The 19687-nt window shown below is 44.3% G+C and overlaps 1 protein-coding gene across 1 annotated transcript in view; it reads left to right on the forward strand.

Moving 5' to 3' along the window:
- The first annotated feature begins 324 nt into the window (after positions 1-324).
- Sppl3 (signal peptide peptidase like 3) overlaps positions 325-19687 on the forward strand; it is a 121644-nt gene continuing 102281 nt past the window's right edge. Inside the window, exon 1 of the mRNA XM_012950031.2 lies at positions 325-680. Within this exon, the coding sequence (XP_012805485.1) occupies positions 658-680 (23 nt within the window). The 5' untranslated portion in view covers positions 325-657. The remainder of the gene's footprint in view (positions 681-19687) is intronic.

Below are 19687 nucleotides of genomic sequence, written 5' to 3' on the forward strand. Positions count from 1 at the left end.
CGCGGCGGGTGTGATCGGAGCGAGCGGCCTCGCCTCACCGCCTGGCGCTGCCTCTCCCGCCCCCCCCCTCACCCCACCTCAGCCGCCGTCGCCGTCGCCGCCGCCTCTGCCTCTCTGCCTCGCCACCGCCCCGCCGGCCATGTCCCCCGGCCGTCGGCGCCGTCGCCGTCACCCGGACGCTGGGTTCCCGCGGCCCGGCGCGCAGTGAGCCGCGGCTCGGTGGTGGTGCCGTTCGCCCGCCCGCTCGCTCGCCCGCCCGCCCCGGGGGCCCCCTTGTTCTCCGCGCCGCCGCCGCCGCCGCCGCCGCCGCCATGTTGGGTTTAGAGCCGCAGCGGAGCAGTCGCCGCCGTCGCCGCCGCGGTTGAGGGGAGGCCCGTGAGCCGAGCCCGCCCCGCCCCGGGGGCCCTTGGGCGGGGGGGAACGGGGCCCGCCTCGGAAACCCGGCCTTGTGCTCCCGACAGCTGCCTTCCAGGCCCGCGAACGAGCGCGCCCGGGACATCCTCTCTTACCCCCCCCCACCTCCCGCCGCCCGCCCCAACCACCGCCACCCCCACCCCCCTCCGGCCCGTCCGCCCGCCGCGGGCTCCGGGGCCCAAGCTTTGCAGCCGAGCCTCCCCATCACCAAGCCTCTCCCCGCCACCCACGAGAGCGAGCGCCATGGCGGAGCAGACCTACTCGTGGTGAGTTGCGGGGCTCCGGGAGGGCCGAGGCCCCGGGCTACGGGCTGGGGCGGGGGGAGAGATCGGGGCGCCGGCTGCATGGCGGGGGAACACAGGGGAGAAGAAACAGGTGCGTGGGGGTGGCGGAAGGGGGGAGAAAGGCGTCAGAATGTAGGGGTGCACGCCCCCCTCGTGCCCACCGGAGGGGATGGTGGCTGGCGCTCGGGGAGACCCGAGGGGGCTGATGCCCGACAAGGGAAGGGGGGGTGGAAGATGGAAGAGGAGGTAGCGGTGGATGTCATCCGGCCATGGGCGGAGCAGGTGATGGGAGGGGAAAAAAGGGGGTACCGTGACCCCCCCCCGCCATGGTGGGTGGGTGTGTATATGTGTTGGGAAGGGGTTAGCGAATCCCAGTGAATGAGAAGTTGATTCCTGCCGGGCACCCCGGAACTGACTCGGGATGATGGCTCCTGGGCAGGAGGAATTGCGAGGGTGGAGAGAGGCCGGCCAGGGCAAAGGTGGACCCGCTGGGCTGGGAGGAAGCTCTGGTGAGAGCAGGTTGATAAGAGGCGCAACTTCCAAGTAGCGAGAGAGGAGGAGTCGGCCTCCATCGTGGGGCTGCTGCTACTTAGCTCCAGGATTGGGGGGTCGGCGGGGAGCGGCTCTAGGCGAGTTGGTAAGGTGGGTACAGGCCCAGGAGGGAAGGGATGGGCACCCTGGGAGGGGAACTTACTGGTAGCAGGAATTGGAAGGGTCCCTGTTTGGATAATGACCATATTCTGGATAGGACGTCGCTGGTAGCTGTAGGGTATGGGCAGAGAGTGTTGATAAGCAGCTGCGAATTGGAAGTTTGCTGGTGCCCTGGGCCAGTTAACGGAGATGGAAGATCTGCAAGTTCCTTTTTGTGGGACTTAAAAAGTTATTAAATTGCTCGTTAAGGATGGGACAGTATACATCCTGACGAGGGAGTGGCGAGTTTTAAGGAAAGAAGGGGGGGTCTCCCTTAACATAGAGGCAGAATATATGTAGGGGTACCGGAAGGAAGGTTGCTAGGATCCTGCAAGAGTGTAGACAGTACAATGAAAAGGAAGTAATGTCTTGAGGGTGAGGGATCTAGCAATGGATGATTGAACATGTGGTGACAGGAAATCTGGATGCAGTCTACAGAGATTGGAGATGGTTTACTCTTTGAATCACCTATGGTTTGGGACAGACCTGTAGACTTTGCTTACAGTGGAAGAGCATGGCATTTAGAGTTGGAAGGCTTGGATTGGAGGCCCACTTCATTGACTAACTGTTCACCTGGACAAAATAGTTCTTAGCCGGGGGTGGTGGTGCGCGCCTTTAATCCCAGCACTCAGAAGGCAAAGGTAAGAAGGTTGCTGTGAGTTCGAGGCCAGCCTGAGACTACATAATGAATTCCAGGTCAGCCTGGGCTAGAGAGAGACCCTACCTCAAAAAAAAAATTCTGAGTTCTTCATTCTTTTATCCTTACCTATAAAATAGGGGAAATAACTTTTTAAAAATTATTTATTTTATAATAATTTATATAATAATATTATTTTATATTTGTAATATTATTTACTTATTATTGTGGGGGGAAGGGAGAGAATGGGTATGCGAGGGCCTCTAGCCACTGCAAATGAACTCCAGACGCATGCACCACTGTTGTGCACCTGACCTATATGGGTACTGGGGAATCGGACGTAGGTCCTTAGGCTTTGCAGGCAATTGCCTTACTTGCTAAGCAATCCCCAGCCTGGAATTAACTTTTTAAAAGGCTATAAAGATGAAATACTTTCATAAAGCACTTGACAAACTGTGAAGTGCTGTATTTTACCATGAAGTGGCAAAATTATAACTATCATAGGAAAAATCAAAGAAATGGGTATTCTCTGAAAATAAGTAGTTATAAGTCAAGAATTCATTGTGTCTTCACCTAGGGAAAGGGAGCTGGTGACTGAAACTTGAGTAATACATATACAATCTCACAACGTTTCAAATGAAGTTACTACAAGAACTAAGATTTTGGTGATGACCCTTGCCTTCCAGAAGAACAAACTCAGTGGAAGGTTTTAAGCAGCAGTGAGCCACATCTCAGTGGCAGGTGGTATGCACCTAGGGCTGCTATGTGTGCTTTCTGCAGCTAGATTTGGAAACAAAGGCAAAGCTGACACTGTCACACACGGTGGCAACTCACCTAGAGCTCATACTCCACTTTATGCATCTGGCTTTATGTAGGTACTGGGGAATTGAAACCTGGCCATCAAGCTTAGCAGGCAAGCCCCTATAACCACTAGGCTATTTTTCTAGCATCCATAGTGATTTATTTATTTAGTTAGTTTTTCAAGGTAGGGTCTTACTCTGGCCCAGGCTGACCTGGAATTTACTGTGTCATCTCAGGGTGTCCTTGAATTTATGGCGATTCTCCTACCTCTGCCTCCCAAGTGCTGAGATTAAAGGTGTGTACCACCATGCCTAGCCATAGTTATTTATTTGAGAGCAACAGAGAGAGAGAAAGAGGCAGAGAGAGAGAATGGGCACATCAGGGCCTCCAACCACTGCAAATGAACTCCAGATGTATGCACTACCTTGTGCATCTGGCTTATGTGGGTCCTGGGGAATCAAGCCTCGAACCGGGGTCCTTAGGCTTCACAGGAAGCACTAACTGCTAAGCCATCTATCCAGCCTGGCCATAGTGATTTTTTTTTTGTTTGTTTGTTTGTTTGGTTGGTTTTTCGAGGTAGGGTTTCACTGTAGCTGACCTGGAATTTACTCTGTAGTCTCAGGGTGGCCTCGAACTCATGGCAATCCTCCTACCTCTGCCTCCTGTGTGCTGGGATTAAAGGCGTGCACTACCACACCCAGCTATCCATAGTGATTTTTGAGGCCAGTCTGGACTACAGAGACCCAGCCTTACACTGTGTCTTATGCTTGCTCTCTTCATAGCATATTCTATCAAAATTCTATTACCTAAGAAATCTTGCTCAAACTCCACTTAGCTCTGAAGTATATTCCAGCCATTTAATCTGAAAGTGGTTTCTTTATTTTTTATTTTTATTTATTTATTTTTAAATATTTCACTGTATTTATTATAGAGAGAATGAGCCTGTGGCCAAACTCCAGTCACATGCACCATAGTGTGCATCTGGCTTACGTGGGTACTGGGGAATCAAACTTGGGTCCTTAGGCATTGCAGACAAGTGCCTTAACCGCTAAGCCATCTTTCCAGCCTGACTTCTTTATTTTTAATACTTGCAGTTCTGTCTGTGCAAATACCCAGTCTGCTCACTATATTTGGGAATGAGGACCATATAACACCTTGGTTCTCCAGTAGTACTTAGCACATGGTCTTGCACAGACTCTGCTCAGTGAGTAACTATAACAGCAGATTTTTCAGGAAGGTTCATCTTCTGTTGAAAGAATAATAAGTAGAAGGAGAGGGTACTGAGGGAGGAATGTTTACAAATTCCATGTACTTGAGAGAACTTTTGCTAATTTGACTTCCTGATGTCCCTTTGTGGTAAGAATTAGGAATGCCATCTCTTTTTTTTTTAATATTTTTTTTTAATTTTTATTTATTTATTTATTTGAGAGCGACAGACACAGAGAGAAAGACAGATAGAGGGAGAGAGAGAGAATGGGCGCGCCAGGGCTTCCAGCCTCTGCAAACGAACTCCAGACGCGTGCGCCCCCTTGTGCATCTGGCTAACGTGGGACCTGGGGAACCGAGCCTCGAACCGGGGTCCTTAGGCTTCACAGGCAAGCGCTTAACCGTTGCTAAGCCATCTCTCCAGCCCGGAATGCCATCTCTTATTAAAGTCCAATTTATTTTTATTATTTAAAAATATTTTTATTTGAGAGAGAGAAAAAAAGAGTATGGGTGCACCAGGGCCTCCTACCACTACAAACAAATCCTAGATACATGTGCCACTTTGTGCATCTGGCTTTAAGTGGGTAAAGGGGAATTGAACCCAGGCCTTCAGACTTTTGCAAGGAAATGGCTATAACTACTGAGCAATCTTTTCAAACCTCATTTTATTTATTTATTTATTTATTTTTGTTCATTTTTTTCAAGGTAGGGTCTCACTCTAGCTCAGGCTGACCTGGAACTCACTCTGTAGTTTCAGGATGGCCTTGAGCTCATGGCGATCCACCCACCTCTGCCTCCCGAGTGCTGGGATTAAAGGTGTGTGCCACCACGCGTGGCTCAATTTATTTTTAAGATATTTATTTGAGAGAGAGAATGGGTGTGCCAGGGCCCCCAGCCACTGCAAATGAACTCCAGACACATGTGCCACCTTGTGTGTCCAGCTTATGTAGGTACTGGTCAATTGAACCTGGGTCCTTTGGCTTTACAGGCAAGTACCTTAACCACTAAGCCATCTCTCCAGCCCCCTCAATTTGTTTTTAATTTAATTAAATTAATTTGGGGTATGTGTAGTATATGTGGTTGTATGCATGTATGTGTGCAGATGTGTACTCCCCCATGTGCATGTGGCAGCAAAGGAGAACACAAGTGTCCTCACTCTTCACCTTATTTCCTTGAGGAATCTCTGTCCTCTGGAGTCTCTCTGGAGCTTGCATTTTGCAGTCAGCCTGGCTGACCAGGGAGTCCCAGCAGTCCTGTAGTCTCTATTTCCTTAGCACTGGGGTAACAGGCATACATAGCCACACCTGGCTTTGTACATGGGTGCTGGAAATGGAACTCAGAACCTCATGCTTGCATAACACACTCTTACCTGCTGAGGCATTTCCTCAGCCTTACTTACATATTTAGAGGCGGGGGTCTCACTGTGGGCCCAAGGCTGACCTTAACTGTATTATGATTTTAGGTTAGCATTGAATTCACCATCTTCCTGCCTCTACCTTCTGGGTGTAGGGCTGGCACTCATCTTTTTTTTTTTCTTTTTCTTCGAGGTAGGATCTCACTCTAGTCCAGGCTGACCTGGAATTCACTGTCAGGCTGGTCTCAAACTCTTGGCGATCCTCCTCCCTCTGCCTCCCGAGTGCTGGGATTAAAGGTGTGCACCACCACACCCAGCTTCATCTTAAAGATTTTAAATAAGAGCTGTTTTCATTAAAAGTTAAAATAGTTAGCTGGGTGTGGTGGTTCATGCTTATAAATCCTAGCATTTGGAAGTTAGGAGGATTGTAGGGAGTTCCAGGTCAGCCTGGGCTAGAATGAGACCCTACCTCAAAAAAAAAAAAAAAAGTTCATAATAGCACCAGGATTGATTCTTTATTGAGACTGTCTTTCTGCCCAGGTTGGCCTTGAATTCACTGTGTAGCTGAGGCTGGCCTTTACATTCCTGATCCTCCTGCTTCCACCTCTCAGTACTGGGATTATAGGCATGTGTCACTATGCCAAGCTATGGGATACTGAGAAATGAATTCAGGGCTTCCTACATTTTATCCAAGCACTCTTACAATGGAGCTACATCCCCAGCCCCACCAACATTTTTATCGTGAATGAACCACAAGATTCTGTTTCTATCCTTTTTAATCTCACTGAAGAAGTAAAAGAGTGCATGTGCAATACAGATTGGAGGTGCAAACTAGACTTTTATTCATTGGAGGAAAAAGCCTTGCTCAATGTATATATACTTCTGAATAGTTGTTTTAATGTTCTGTGAGAAACAAGAGCTTGTTTCTAGATGTCAGCATAGTATTTGTATATGATTATACTTGAACCTTGCTAATAAATGCTTGCATTACTGCACCCTTCAAATGAGTTTTATTGCCAAAGTATATCATAATCGCTTTTTGTTTTCTGTGAGCAAGGATTTTATGAACACTGCAAAGTAAGGAAGTTGAGGGTCCCAGAATGTAAGTTGCCCAGGGATACAGACAGTAAAAGGACTCAAAGTCAAAACTGTTTGACATTCAGATATTATCCTTGGGTCTGTCCACTTATGTTTCTACAATCATTACTGTAAGCCAGTATTTTTAATTTTTTTGGTTTTTCGAGGTAGGGTCTCATTCTAGTCCAGGCTGATCTGGAATTCACTATGTAGTCTCAGGGTGTCCTCAAACTCTTGGTGATCTTTCCATCTCTGCCTCCCAAGTACTGAGGTTAAAGGTGTGTGCCACCACACCCACCTCGTAAGTCAATATTTTAAAAAATTATTTATGCGAGAGAGAATGGGTATGCCATGGCATCTAACCACTGCAAACAAACTCCGGACGCATGTGCCACCATGTGCACCTAGCTTATGTGAGTTCTGGGGAATTAAACCTGGGTCCTCACGCTTCACAGGCAGGCATCTTAACTGCTAAGCCATCTCTCCACCTTTAAAAAAATGTTTTATTTTAATTAATTAATTTATTTGGGAGAGAGAGAAATACACATACATAAATAAGCAGGTAGAGAAGAGAGAGAGAATGGGTGTGTCAGGGCCTTCAGCCACTGCAAACAAACTCCAGATGTGTGTGTCCCCTTGTGCATCTGATACATGGTGAGTCAAACCTGGGTCCTTTGGCTTTGCAGGCAAGTGCCTTAACCACTAAGCCATCTCTCCAGCCCTCTCCACCTTTTGTTATATAAGCTCCTTCCGCCCTCTTCCATCCCCCCTCGATTGAACCCTTTTTCCAGCCATTCTATTTTATTTTTTTTTTCTTTAAATTTTTTATTTCATTCATTTGAGAAAGAGGCAGATAGAGAATGGGCATGCTAGGGCCTTCAGCAGCTGCAAACAAACTCCAGACACATGCACCACCTTGTGCATCTGGCTTACATGGGTCCTGGGGACTCAAAACTGGGTCCTTTGGCTTTACAGGCAAGCACCTTAACTGCTAAGCCATCTCTCTGGCTCCTTTTTTTTTTTTTTTTTTTTGAGGTAAGGTCTTGTTCTAGCCCAGGCTGGCCTGGAATTCACCATGTATTCTCAGGCTGGCCTCAAACTCACAGCAATTCCCACCTAACTCTGCCTCCTGAGTGCTGAGATTAAAGGCATATGCCACTGTGCATCTGACTTTATGTGGGTACTGGGGAATCAAATTTTGGTTATTAGGCTTTCCCGTCAAGCACCTCAACTGCCAAGCCAACTTTCCAGCCACCCTCCCTTGCTCCTGTTTTTATAACAACATGTTGATGGGCCCAGTGTTAATGCAGGTTTTGTGCTTGTAGTGACTGCCACTGCTATAAGGTCATGAAAGCAATGACCATTTTGTGTCTGGAAGACCACATTCCAAAGCACTGCTTCCCATCTCTTGCCTCTCACATTCTTTCTGCCACCACTTCCACAGTGGTCCTTGAGCTTCAGAGGAAGTGAGAGAAATGTCTGCTTTAGTGTTGAACACTCAACTGTCACCACTTCTCATCACTTTCATGAGTTTTCAGACTCTCTAGGAGTCATCACCATCTGAAAAGAGAAATGTCTCTAACCAAAAATGAGAGCAATATATGGGCATAAATATAAATATTTAGAGATCATTTTGGTGGACATGCTACATCTATGTCACAAAACACTAATAGTAGCTTTCCTTGTAAGGAATCTGGTCTTCCCAGCCTTGGGCTTTCGACCAGGTTTTCAGTATCATGCATGTCCCTCCTATGGAACTGAACACAAATCCAATCAGAGAGCAGTTTAATTACCCTATAACAGACGTGTTACTATTGCACTAGTGGGCATATCTTGCCTAGTTGGTCAGTCATATGGCTTGTAGGGTCCTCTCCTGGCTAAGAACGCTGATGACTTCCCCCCCCCCCCCCCACCCAGCAGCCTGCGTAGTGCTTTCCAGCTCTGTGACAGCTAGTCAGCAGGCAGGAGGCTTCCAGCTCAGCTCTAGCTTGTTTTCTCAGTGTCCTCAGCAACCATCTAGTTCTGGTGAACAACCAAGAAGCACTAGCAATGACTGGTATTGTTTTGGGGGGCCTCAGAGGCCTCCCTGACCAGCAACTCACTGGGAGGTATCCCACCCTTGGCACTGGATTTTTCTGTAACAACCCATGAGGCCAGTATTGTTATTTGCCTGAGTTCCTATATAGGCTTCCTTCTTGTCTTTCCTCTGTTCTCCACACAATGGGCATTCTCTTGTGTGGCCTTGTAATGGCCACCTAAATCAGGTTATAGCCAGAGAATAAAAACCCAAATTCTCTAATGCAGTTCTTCACAGTCTGTTCTTTATCTCTGAGATCGTGACAGACAATAAACAAAGTAAGGTACATAAAGGTAAGACCCTTTCTCCTTTGGCACTCTGTATAGGCCTGGCATGGACTAGCAGTGGGTCAGATTTCACTGCACAATCAATGAGAGTGCTATCTTCAGGTCTGACTTCAGAGCTGTATTGTACCTAGGTGATACGTTGTGATAGTGGACATTATCATATCAGGTATTTGCAAATGGTACTCAACCTGAGGTTGAGAAACAGGACAGAACTCCAGGACAAATGGAAGTCTGTTCTAATTTAGGTGCAGTGTTACCTATTGTTGTGTCTGATTTTAGCTGCTGCAAGTTCTTAAGAAACTAGTTTAAAATATATGTCTCAGATTATAGACTTTAGAATTTTAAAAACATGTTTTGCCTATAGTGCTATGATAATGTTGTTTGGGTAATGTGTTATTTAAACTAAAATTAGCCAAAGCTAACACCATGAATTTGTATCTAAACAGTTTCCCTCAATTTTTATTATGAAAGCCTTTGAGAGGGAAAAACTGTAGAAATTTACATATGATCACTTGCTTTAGAGATGACATATGCCATTGAAATGTGAGATGCTCTGTAGTTCTATGTAACTGTATTTTAACATCAGTACACTATTTAGTTTCAGCATTTTTACCAGTTTCTTCAAGCTGTCTCATGCACAATCAAGGAATATTTGGGGGGGGGGTTAGAGGTAGGGTCTCCCTATAGCCCAATCTGACCTGGAATTCACTCTGTTCTCAGGGTGGCTTTGAACTCAGAGTGATCATTCTACCTCTGCCTCCTAAGTGCTGGGATTGAAGTTGTGCACTACCACACCCAGCTAGTCAAGGAATATTTTAAGAGTATGATTGAGCAGGTGTTTAGTGGGTGTTGTTGACATCTGAAAACTTTATGTGATTTTGCATTCTCTGACAACAAAGCCCTCAGTATAATTTAAGTTTCAGCATTTTATAATCTATTTTAGTTTATTTATTTGCAATGGGCAGGGTTGGGCAGGTGGGGGGAAATGGGTGCACTAGGGTCTCTTGGCTACTGCAAACAAATTCCAGATGCATGTGCCACTTTGTGTGTCCAACTTTATGTGAACACTGGGAAATTGAACCCAGGCCATCAGGCTCTGCCAGCAGGCACCTTTACTTGCTGAACCATCTCTCTAGCCCCACCTATCTTTTTTGGTGTTTTTGAGGTAGGGACTCATTTTAGCCCAGGCTGACCTGGAACTCACTCTGTAGCCCCAGGCTGGCCTCAAACTCTTGGTGATCCTCTACCCTCCCGAGTGTTGGCACTAAAAGTATGTGCCATCGCCACCCTGGCTCCAGATTAAATTAAATTTATTTTTTGAGGCAAGGTCTCATTCTAGCCCAGGTTGACGTGGCGCTCACTGTAGCCTCAGGGTGGCCTCAAACTCACAGCAATCCTCCTATATCAGCCTTCCAACTGGTGCAATTAAAAGCATGCACCACCATGTCCGGCTGTGAAATTCAGTTTTATAGGAAGAAATTTATAGTTCTTATGACTCTTGGATTAATTGTCACCTCTCAAATTTTATTGATTAGCCTAACTGAGACTATATCTTAAAATGAAAGTCCCACTTAGTGTCAGTGATAGGATAAAAAAAGACTAGACTGAGTTCCTAGCAAAAAGTTGTTTGTAGCTATTTAATAAGCAGTAGAAGGTGGGACAGTAGCTCAGTTGATAAAGCACCTACCTACTACTGTGCAAGGGTGAGCGTCTGAATTTAAGCGGCCAGCACCCACATAGATACTAGGCATGGTGGTGGAGCATACCTGTAATCCTAGTGCTTAGGAGGAAAAGACAGGTGTGTTCTTGAGCAAGCTGGTTAGCTTGACTAGCCAAATTGGTGAGCTCTGGGCTAAGTAAAAGATCCTGTTTCAAATAAGGTAGAGAGTGATTCAGAAGACACTCAGCACCAGCCTTTGACCCCACGTAGCACTTGTGCACCCGTGTGCACACACACACACAAATTTAAAAAAATGAGATCAGTAACTTCTCATTAGCATCATAGAGACCTTGTAGAATATAACTCCCCCCTCCCCCCTCTCCCCCAGGTAGGGTCTTGCTCTATCTAGCACAGGCTGACCTAGATAGAATTCACTATGTAGTCTCAGACTGGTCTTGAACTAAGCAATCTTCCTACCTCTGCCTCAGAAAAAGAAAAGAAAAACCAGAAAACCACGTGGAATAGCTTGTAAATTGTTACTGATTTATAGCTATCTTTGAATAATTAAAATTTATCACCTTTTAGTCACATTTTAGTTTCATTGTCCATTACTACAGCCCATGAAAGAAAGGAATATCATGAATAAAGTTTTTGTTTTTTCACTTTTCATTTGGTCATTTGAAGATAGTTTCCTAGTTTCCTTTCTAAATCTGCTTTTAGGAAGAAAGAACAGTGGGGTGAATAACTTTCTCTGGGTTCCTTTGTCATGCAAAGGAAAGTTTCCCACCCATCTGACCACCTGAGTGGCTTAGAGCAGTTTCTTATCTGTTTCCTTACTCTACACCAAGCCTAACAGGCACACCCACTTGCCTTCCTCTGAGGGCGAGGTTTAGGCTTTCTTTACTCTTGACCTAAATAGGACATGCGAAATTTTGTTCATTGTTTCTTCAACCTGGTTATACAGACATTTTTGACCTTAGTGTCTGACTTTGTTTTGTTATGTCTTTGTCTTAATTTTTACCCAACATTTTCTAGCTTGACCTTCAAAACTTGTCTATCTTTAGGCCTTGCCTGACAAGCCTATACCTTTGTTTAAAAAGAAACATTTTGCTGCTACCGCAGCTCTTTCCTGCCAATTTCACTCAGGAATGTTTACAAAAATGTTACTGTTTTAGAAGTAAAAATTAATTGTGAGGTCTGGGCATGGTGGCACACGCCTTTAATCCCAGCACTTGGGAGGCAGAGGTAGGAGGATCAAGGCTACTCTGAGACTACATAGTGAATTCCATGTCAGCCTGGGCTAGAGTGAGACCCTACCTTGGGAGGTGGGGATCAATTTTGAGAACACATTCTTTAATCCCGGACCATAGGGATATTGCTCAGAGGTTGGTGTTTGCTTGCAAGCCTACCACACCTGGTTGAAGATTCAATTCCCCAGCCACATAAATTGCAGCATCAAGAGACCCTGACACACACACACACACATGCAAATAAGTAATTTTTAAAAATTCTGTGTCTTCGCCATTGGTCATTTCACACGGCTTGGGAAATGCTCCCTGGGACTACTAGGCAGGCTAGCCAGAATTTGTTGAAAATTAGAGATAAGGTCATATATGGACTGAATGAGGGCTTGGGAAACTCACAATTGGGAAATGGGAGGGAGAAGAGCAGTCGAAAATAGCTCTACCAGAGGTGGAATCCTTAGAGAAGTGCAGTGGCACAGGAAAAGGAAAGGCACAAAAGTTGTTTTCAGGACAAGATTGTAAATAGCTTAAAAAAACTACAGGGTGCAGAGGGAATGAAGAAAAAACAGGAAGTCATTACAGAAAGTTCACTAATGAAAGATCAGAGTAGCCAGGGTGAAAGCCAAATTAGAGATGGCTTGAAGAAGTACGGGCCTTCTTTTGGTACTGACCATTTGTTTGAGAAGGTAAGATGTGATTGCTGGCTGTGTAGGAGCAGGGTCATAAAGGTCTTCCTTTTTTTTTTTTTTGGTAAGAGAATGTGTATTTGAAGGTAGAAGAAATTGATCTTGGAAAGAGTCAAGATTTAAATATATATATAGTTTAAACTTAGACATTTTACTTTCAAATTATGGCTATTATTCAAGAAGTTTGAAGAGAACTTAATAGAGAAAGTTTAATGTGTATATTTAATTTTTGTCTTTTGTTATTTGTTCTTTTCGAGGTAGGGTCTCACTGTAGCCTAGGTTGACCTGGAACTCATTTTGTAGTCCCAGGCTGGCCTCATACTCATGGTGACCCTCCTACTTATGCCTCCTGAGAGCTGGGAGTAAAGGTATGTGCCACCACATCCAACTATAATCTCTTTGTCTTTTTAAAAAATTATTATTTATTTGAGAGAGAGAGAGAGAGTATGGGCACACCAGGACCTCCTGCCACTGCAAGTGAACTCTATACACATGTACCATTTTGTGCATGTGGCTTTACTTGGGTACTAGGGACTTGAACCTTGCTGTCAAGCTTGCAAGCAAGGACTTTTAACCACTGAACAATCTCGCCAGTCCTAATCTTTGTCTCTTTTGGTCTTTCTTTCTTCCTGTCAGAGTGAGAGAAAGAGGCAGATATATAGAGAGAACGGGTGCACTAGGGCTTCCAGCCTCTGCAAATGCACCCCAGATACATGTGCCACTTTATGCATCTAGGTTTATGTGGGTACTGAGGAATCAAACCTGGGTCCTTAGGCTTTGCAGGCCAGCACTTTAACTGTTGAGCTATCTTTCCAGCCTAATGTTATTTGTATTGCCACTAATTGGTTTATTTTATTTCATCTGGGTTTTTATAATTGCTTGATAAAACTCAACCTCTTTTTTTTTTAATTTTTATTTATTTATTTGAGAGCGACAGACACAGAGAGAAAGACAGATAGAGGGAGAGAGAGAATGGGCACGCCAGGGCTTCTAGCCTCTGCAAACGAACTCCAGACGCGTGCGCCCCCTTGTGCATCTGGCTAACGTGGGACCTGGGGAACCGAGCCTCGAACCAGGGTCCTTAGGCTTCACAGGCAAGCGCTTAACCACTAAGCCATCTCTCCAGCCCAAAACTCAACCTCTTTAAGTGTGACTACCAAACAAATCTGCCTTTACAATCCTCTATCCCTGTATGTCTCTTAAATTATTGATTACTTTAGCAAAACTAGGTAACTACTATCTTCTCTGCTTACTTCAAGGTTCCTTTTTGTGTGTCTAGCCCTTCTCCCAAGTTTCTAAAGTGTCTGTCAGGGTCCATCTGACATGTGTTCTTCTTTTAGAGCCATCTGCTGATACCTACAGCTCTTTACCTCTTCCTGTCATAATAGGGGGCACTTAAGACTTTGTCACTTGCCAGTAAACTCCCAGAGTAGGATCAAAGCCATTAACTTGATGGTTTAGGGACCTAGACACGGTAGGTATTCAGGCTTTTTTTGTTTTATTTTGGTTTTCTCTCTAGGTGTAGGGTCTCACTGTAGGCTAGGTTGACCTGGAACTCACTGTGTAGTCCCAGGATGGCCTTGAATTCACAGCAACACCACACCTGGCTCAGATTTATATTTTAAGAATATTTTAGGCAGGTGTGATGCTGTACACCTTTACTCTCTGCACTTGGGAGGCTGAGGTAGGATTGCTGTGAGTTCAAGGCCAGCTGGTTATAATGAGACCCTGTCCCCCCCCATGAGATATGCTAGATGTGGATTTTAGAATAGAATGTCTGTCTCCCTTCAAAAATATGTCCGGGCACATAGAAAAGAAGAGTGAATATTTAACGTTTCACTGCTCTTTGAAGCAGAAAGTAGAAGTAAACTTGTCACTGTCAGGTTGGTTTGGGGTTACCTGGTAGCACTGGGGATAGTGACTTGGCGTCGTATGGAACACCTAAGGTGGTCAGGGTTCTGCAGTCACCTTCATTTGTCTCCAGTCTCCTTGAACTGGACTAGTGTGCTGCTACTTTCTTTCTCAGACAGGCATTTGTTTCTAAAGTGGAGAAGATCTCCCTCCTGTCCACCACCTAGCAAATCAATTATAGGGAAGAAATTTCATTAACATGTTCAAATGAAAACATTTTGCAAGAAACTTCCTTTGAAATACAAGGAGGTTATATAAACTATATGGAAACAAGCTTCTGAGTAATTTAACATGTCTCTCTCTTTTTGGCCACCATTTCAGAAATTAACATTTTTTGTATCTAAGCTTTTTGTTTAAAAAGCTATAATTTTTTAAAAATAGAAACTTATTTCGCTGTCATCTTTTCTTTTAAAAAAAGTTTTCTCTTTTAACTAATTTCTTCTCTCTTGTTTTGATAATTACTACTCTAGAGAGGTCAATTGAAAAATCCAGTGACCTGATAATTGCATATTTTAAGATTAGTAGATATAGCTGCACCTCAATCTTAGGTCAGAATTAAGTCACACTATTGTTTGGAGTAGACATAAAGGATAAATTTGGGCAATTAGGAGTTCGTTTTTTATTTTCAAACCTTTGCATGCTCTTCAGTGTTAAAAACCTACATATGTAGGTAGTGATGATGTTTTCAGATGACAAATTCACAGACAGCAAAGCTTCTGAGGCCAAAGCTAAATGCTACCAACTTGAGGAAAAGGAAGGACAAGTAGAACTGGGGAGAAGTGATTAGCATGGAAGTAGCAAATGTAAGAAGAGGCAAAGATTAGACCCAGCTGAGCTCAGTAAACTTCAAGTAGTTACACCAAATGGGAAAGAAGCCAGCTGCTGGGAAATGGGTAAGCCAGTCATCTTGTAACAAGGGCACAGATGGCCTTAACATCCATCTTTGTGTTCAGTTTAGATTTACCAAGGTAACGATGAGTCAGCATGTATGATAAGGCACTATTCACATGTCCCAGTAGTTATTGAGAGCATCTGTTTGGGCTTTATAAATGAGAACTTGGAGACCTTGATTCTATCATCAAATAAGTCATTAAGTCTTGCTGATTTCTCATATTGCCACACTGTAGTCGTATGAATGTAAAATGTTCTCCCATAGCCTCATGTGTTTAAATACCTAATCTCCAGTTGGTGGTGCCACTTGGGAAGGTTGTAGAAATGAGAAATGAAGTCTTGCTGGATAAAACGTTACTGGAGGCCGGCTTGCCCATACTCAGTTCTCCCTGGTTCATCCCTGTTGATGAGAAGAGAGCTTTCTGCTCCTGCCACAATGAAACTTTTGCTGGAAGATAACCTGGAACTAAACACTTTTCTTCCATCAGCTGCTTCTGGTCCAGTGTTTCCTTCCATCAGCCCTCTTACCTATTTTTTTTTTTTTTGGTTGTTGTTGTTTTTGTTTTTTTGAGGTAGAGTCTCACTCTAGTCCGGGCTGACCAAAGAGAGAAAAAATGGGCGCACCGAGTCCTCCAGCCACTGCAAACAAACTCTAGATACATGCACCACCTTGTGCATTTGGCTTATATGGGTACTGGGGAATCGAGCCTTGAACTGGGGTCCTTAGGCTTTGTTGCAGTCCGGTTCGCATTGCTGGTAGAAATCACCCAACCAAGAGTAGCTTCTGGGAAAAAGAGGTTTATTTTGGCTTACAGGCTCGAGGGGAAGCTTCACGATGGCAGGGGAAAACGATGGCATGAGCAGAGGGTGGATATCACCCCCTGGCCAACATAAGATGGACCACAGCAACAGAAGGGTGTGCCAAACACTGGGATGGGGAAACTGGCTATAAAGCCCATAAGCCCACCCCTCAAAATACACTCCCTCTAGGAGGCATTAATTCCCAAATATCCATCAGCTGGGAACCTAGCATTCAGAACACCTAAGTTTATGGGGGACACCTGAATCAAACCACCACAGGCTTCATAGGCTAAACCATCTTTCCAGACCTTATCTATTTTTTAAAATATATTTTATTTATTTATTTATTTGAGAGGGAGAAAGAGAAAGAATGGGCACTCCAGCCAGTGCAAACGAACTCCATATGCTTACGTCCCCTTGTGCATCTGGCTTATATGGGTCCTGGAGAGTCAAACCAGGATCCTTTAGTTTTGCAGGCAAACACCTTAACTGCCAAGCCATCTCTCCAGTACCACCCCTTTATTTTATTTTATTTTATTTTATTTTATTTTTTTATTAGCATTTTCTATGATTATAAAAAAAATCCCGTGTTAATTCCCCCCCCCCCCACTTTCTCCTTTGAAATTCCATTTTCCATCATATTACCTCCCCATAACAATCATTGTACTTACATATATACAATATCAACCTATTAAGTACCCTCCTCCCTTCCTTTCTTTTCCCTTTATGTCTCCTTTTTAACTTACTGGCCTCTGCTACTAAGTATTTTCATTCTCACGCATAAGCCCAGTCTATTTTTTTTTAACAAAGAATTGAAAATAAAAAAACTAAGAAGGCTAAGTTATAAATCATTAAATTTATATATATATATATATTTTTTTTTCTTTTGGTTTTTCGAGGTAGGGTCTCACTCTGGTCCAGGCTGACCTGGAATTAACTCTGTCATCTCTTGGTGGCCTTGAACTCATGACAATCCTACCTCTGCCTCCCGAGTGCTGGGATTAAAAGTGTGTGTCACCACGCCCAGCTAATCATTAAATTTATTTATGGGGAGATTATGAATCCAGGGAGGAGGCTGGTATGGGTATATATACACCCACCTGGAGGCAGGACCTGGGAGCCCATTTGGGGAGCTAAGCATGAGAATGGAGGGAAAATGTGAAGGGGGATTCCAGGAAAATTGAAAAAGGGCCAGAGCTTAAAGAAGAAACTAACACACACACACACACACACACACACACACACACACTCACTCTCTCTCGCTCTCTCTTTCTCTCTTTCTCTCCCCCTCTCCCTCTCCCTCTCCCTCTTCCCCTCTCTCTCATTCCCCCCTTCCTCCCTCCCTCCCTCTTGGAAGTAGAGCAAGAGAGTCTTAGAAGTAAAGAGTAACAAATTGAGAAGAAAATTCCTCCCCCCCTCCCAATCACAAAGGCCTTATTGAAACAGGTACCCTGAGGTTCAGGTGAGGAGAAATAGCCAGGAGACCCTTGCCCACCCAGTAAGCCCCTATTATAGCTTATTGGGGTGGGCTTTCCCATCAGGCTCAGGTGAGTCTTGAGAGAGCTGGTTGGTTTAGACTCAAGGGCCTGGCCCAGAGAAGACCAGCATACCTGAATATGTCAGATTGGAGAAGTGGAGGGTGCTGTCACTGAAGGATAAGAATGGATCAGACGCTCAGTTTCAGGCCTGCCGAAGCAGGCTGGGTGACATCTCTTTGTTACTTCTCTTTGGGAGTTTCCCTACCTTGGTACCTAAAAACAACAACTTCACTCCTGTTTCTCCCTTGGGAGGAACTGCAGAATCATGCTGCTAAGGACCAGGTCCTGAGAGGAGTCGGGCAGGAAATATTCCCTTACCCTTTAACAGGGCTAGGTAACACTTTCTCATTGTAAGATATTTTGTGGGTTTTTTTTTTAAGATAAAATTTATGTGCCATACAATTCCATAACTTAAGGTGGTACAAGTCTACGGCTTTTGGTATGTTCACAGAGTTGTACAGTCATCATTTTAGAGCATTTCCTTCACTTCCAAAGAATATCTGTACATGTCAAGGAATCTGTCTTTCAAAAGGACCACCATCTTACATGCTCACTAGCAGCAATATATAAGGGTTCTAATTTTTCTGCATCTTCACCAACACTTGTCATTGTTTTTTAAATTATAGCCGTCCTAATGAGTGAAAAGTGGTATCTCATTGTGAGTTTCAATTGTATGAGGTTTACTTAAGAGATTATTGAGAAAAAAGCAGTGGTTTAAATTGCTAGGTTTGTTTTTAAAAGTATATTGGAGGCTAGGCATGGAGGCATATGTCTTTAATCTCAGTACTTGGGAGGCAGAGGTAGCTGTGAGTTCGAGGCCACCCTGAGACTACATAGTGAATCCCACGTCAGCCTGAGCTAGAGTGAAAACCTACCTTGAAAAACCAAAAAAGAAAAAAAAGAGAAAAAAAAAGGTATATTGGGCTGGGGATAAATAGCTCAGTGGTAAAGTATTTGTCTAAAATATGCAAGGCCTGCCTTCAATCCCCAGCACTACAAAGCAAAACATGTATAGTGCTAAAGACAAACTGTGGTGTTACCTAGCTAAAATCTTGCATAGAGAAATGAATTTCATATGTGTATCTTCTAAAATATATTTATTTATGTATTTACTTATTTGTGTGTGTGTGTGTGTGTGTGTGTGTGTGTATACATGCATCCCCAGGACTCTTGCCACTGCAAATGAATGCCAGATGCATAATGCCACTTTTTACATCTGGGGTTACTTGAATACTGGGAATTCAAACCCAGACTTACAGGATTTGCAAGCAAGTAAGTGCCTTTAGCCACTGAGTCATGTTCTCAGCTTGGGGGCATTTTTTTAAATTTAATTTTTATTTATTTATTTGAGAACAACAGACAGAGAGAGAAAGAGAGAGAGAATGAGCGTGCCAGGACCTCCAGTTGCTGCAAATGAACTCTAGATGCGTGCGCCCCCTTGTGCATCTGGCTTACATGGGTACTGGGGAATCAAGCCTCGAACCATGGTCCTTAGGCCTCTCAGGCAAGCACTTATCTGCTAAGCCATCTCTCCAGCCCAGAGGGCATCTTTTTAAAATTTGGTTGTGTGTGTGCATGTGTGCACACATGTCTGTTGCTACTGCAATTAAATACCTGTCCAGCATTATGTGGGTGATTGGGAAATTGAACTCAGGCCAGAAGGCTTTGCAAGCAAGTGCCTTAAACCACCAACCATCTTGCCAGACCTCATATTTGTATCTTTTCTCTCTTTGGGTTACTCTGTGTTTCTTTTACACATTAGAATTATTTTGGAAGAAGTTAGCCTCAGAGAATTGTGACTCTGGTTCCTTTCCTTTGGGTAACAGTGTTTGACCAAATTGTTCCAGCAACCTGCCAGCCTGAGACTCTGAATAGCTTAATGAATGTAAGATTTTCTTTTCTTTTCTTTTTTTTTTTTTTTGGTCAGAGGAGTGTCCTGTCACTTCTTCAAGAGCTAGCTGTAAAATGTGAACTTGTCCAGAACAGTACTATTGACTAGACTCATGTAAAGTGCAAGAGTTTGTGGGGTTTTTTTTTGGGGGGGGGGGGTTCGAGGTAGGGTTTCACTATAGCTCAGGCTGACCTGGAGTTCACTATGCAGTTTCAAAGTGGCCTCAAACTCACAATGA

The sequence above is a fragment of the Jaculus jaculus genome, chromosome 13 (assembly GCF_020740685.1).
Source record: "Jaculus jaculus isolate mJacJac1 chromosome 13, mJacJac1.mat.Y.cur, whole genome shotgun sequence".
NCBI classification, from domain to species: domain Eukaryota; kingdom Metazoa; phylum Chordata; class Mammalia; order Rodentia; family Dipodidae; genus Jaculus; species Jaculus jaculus.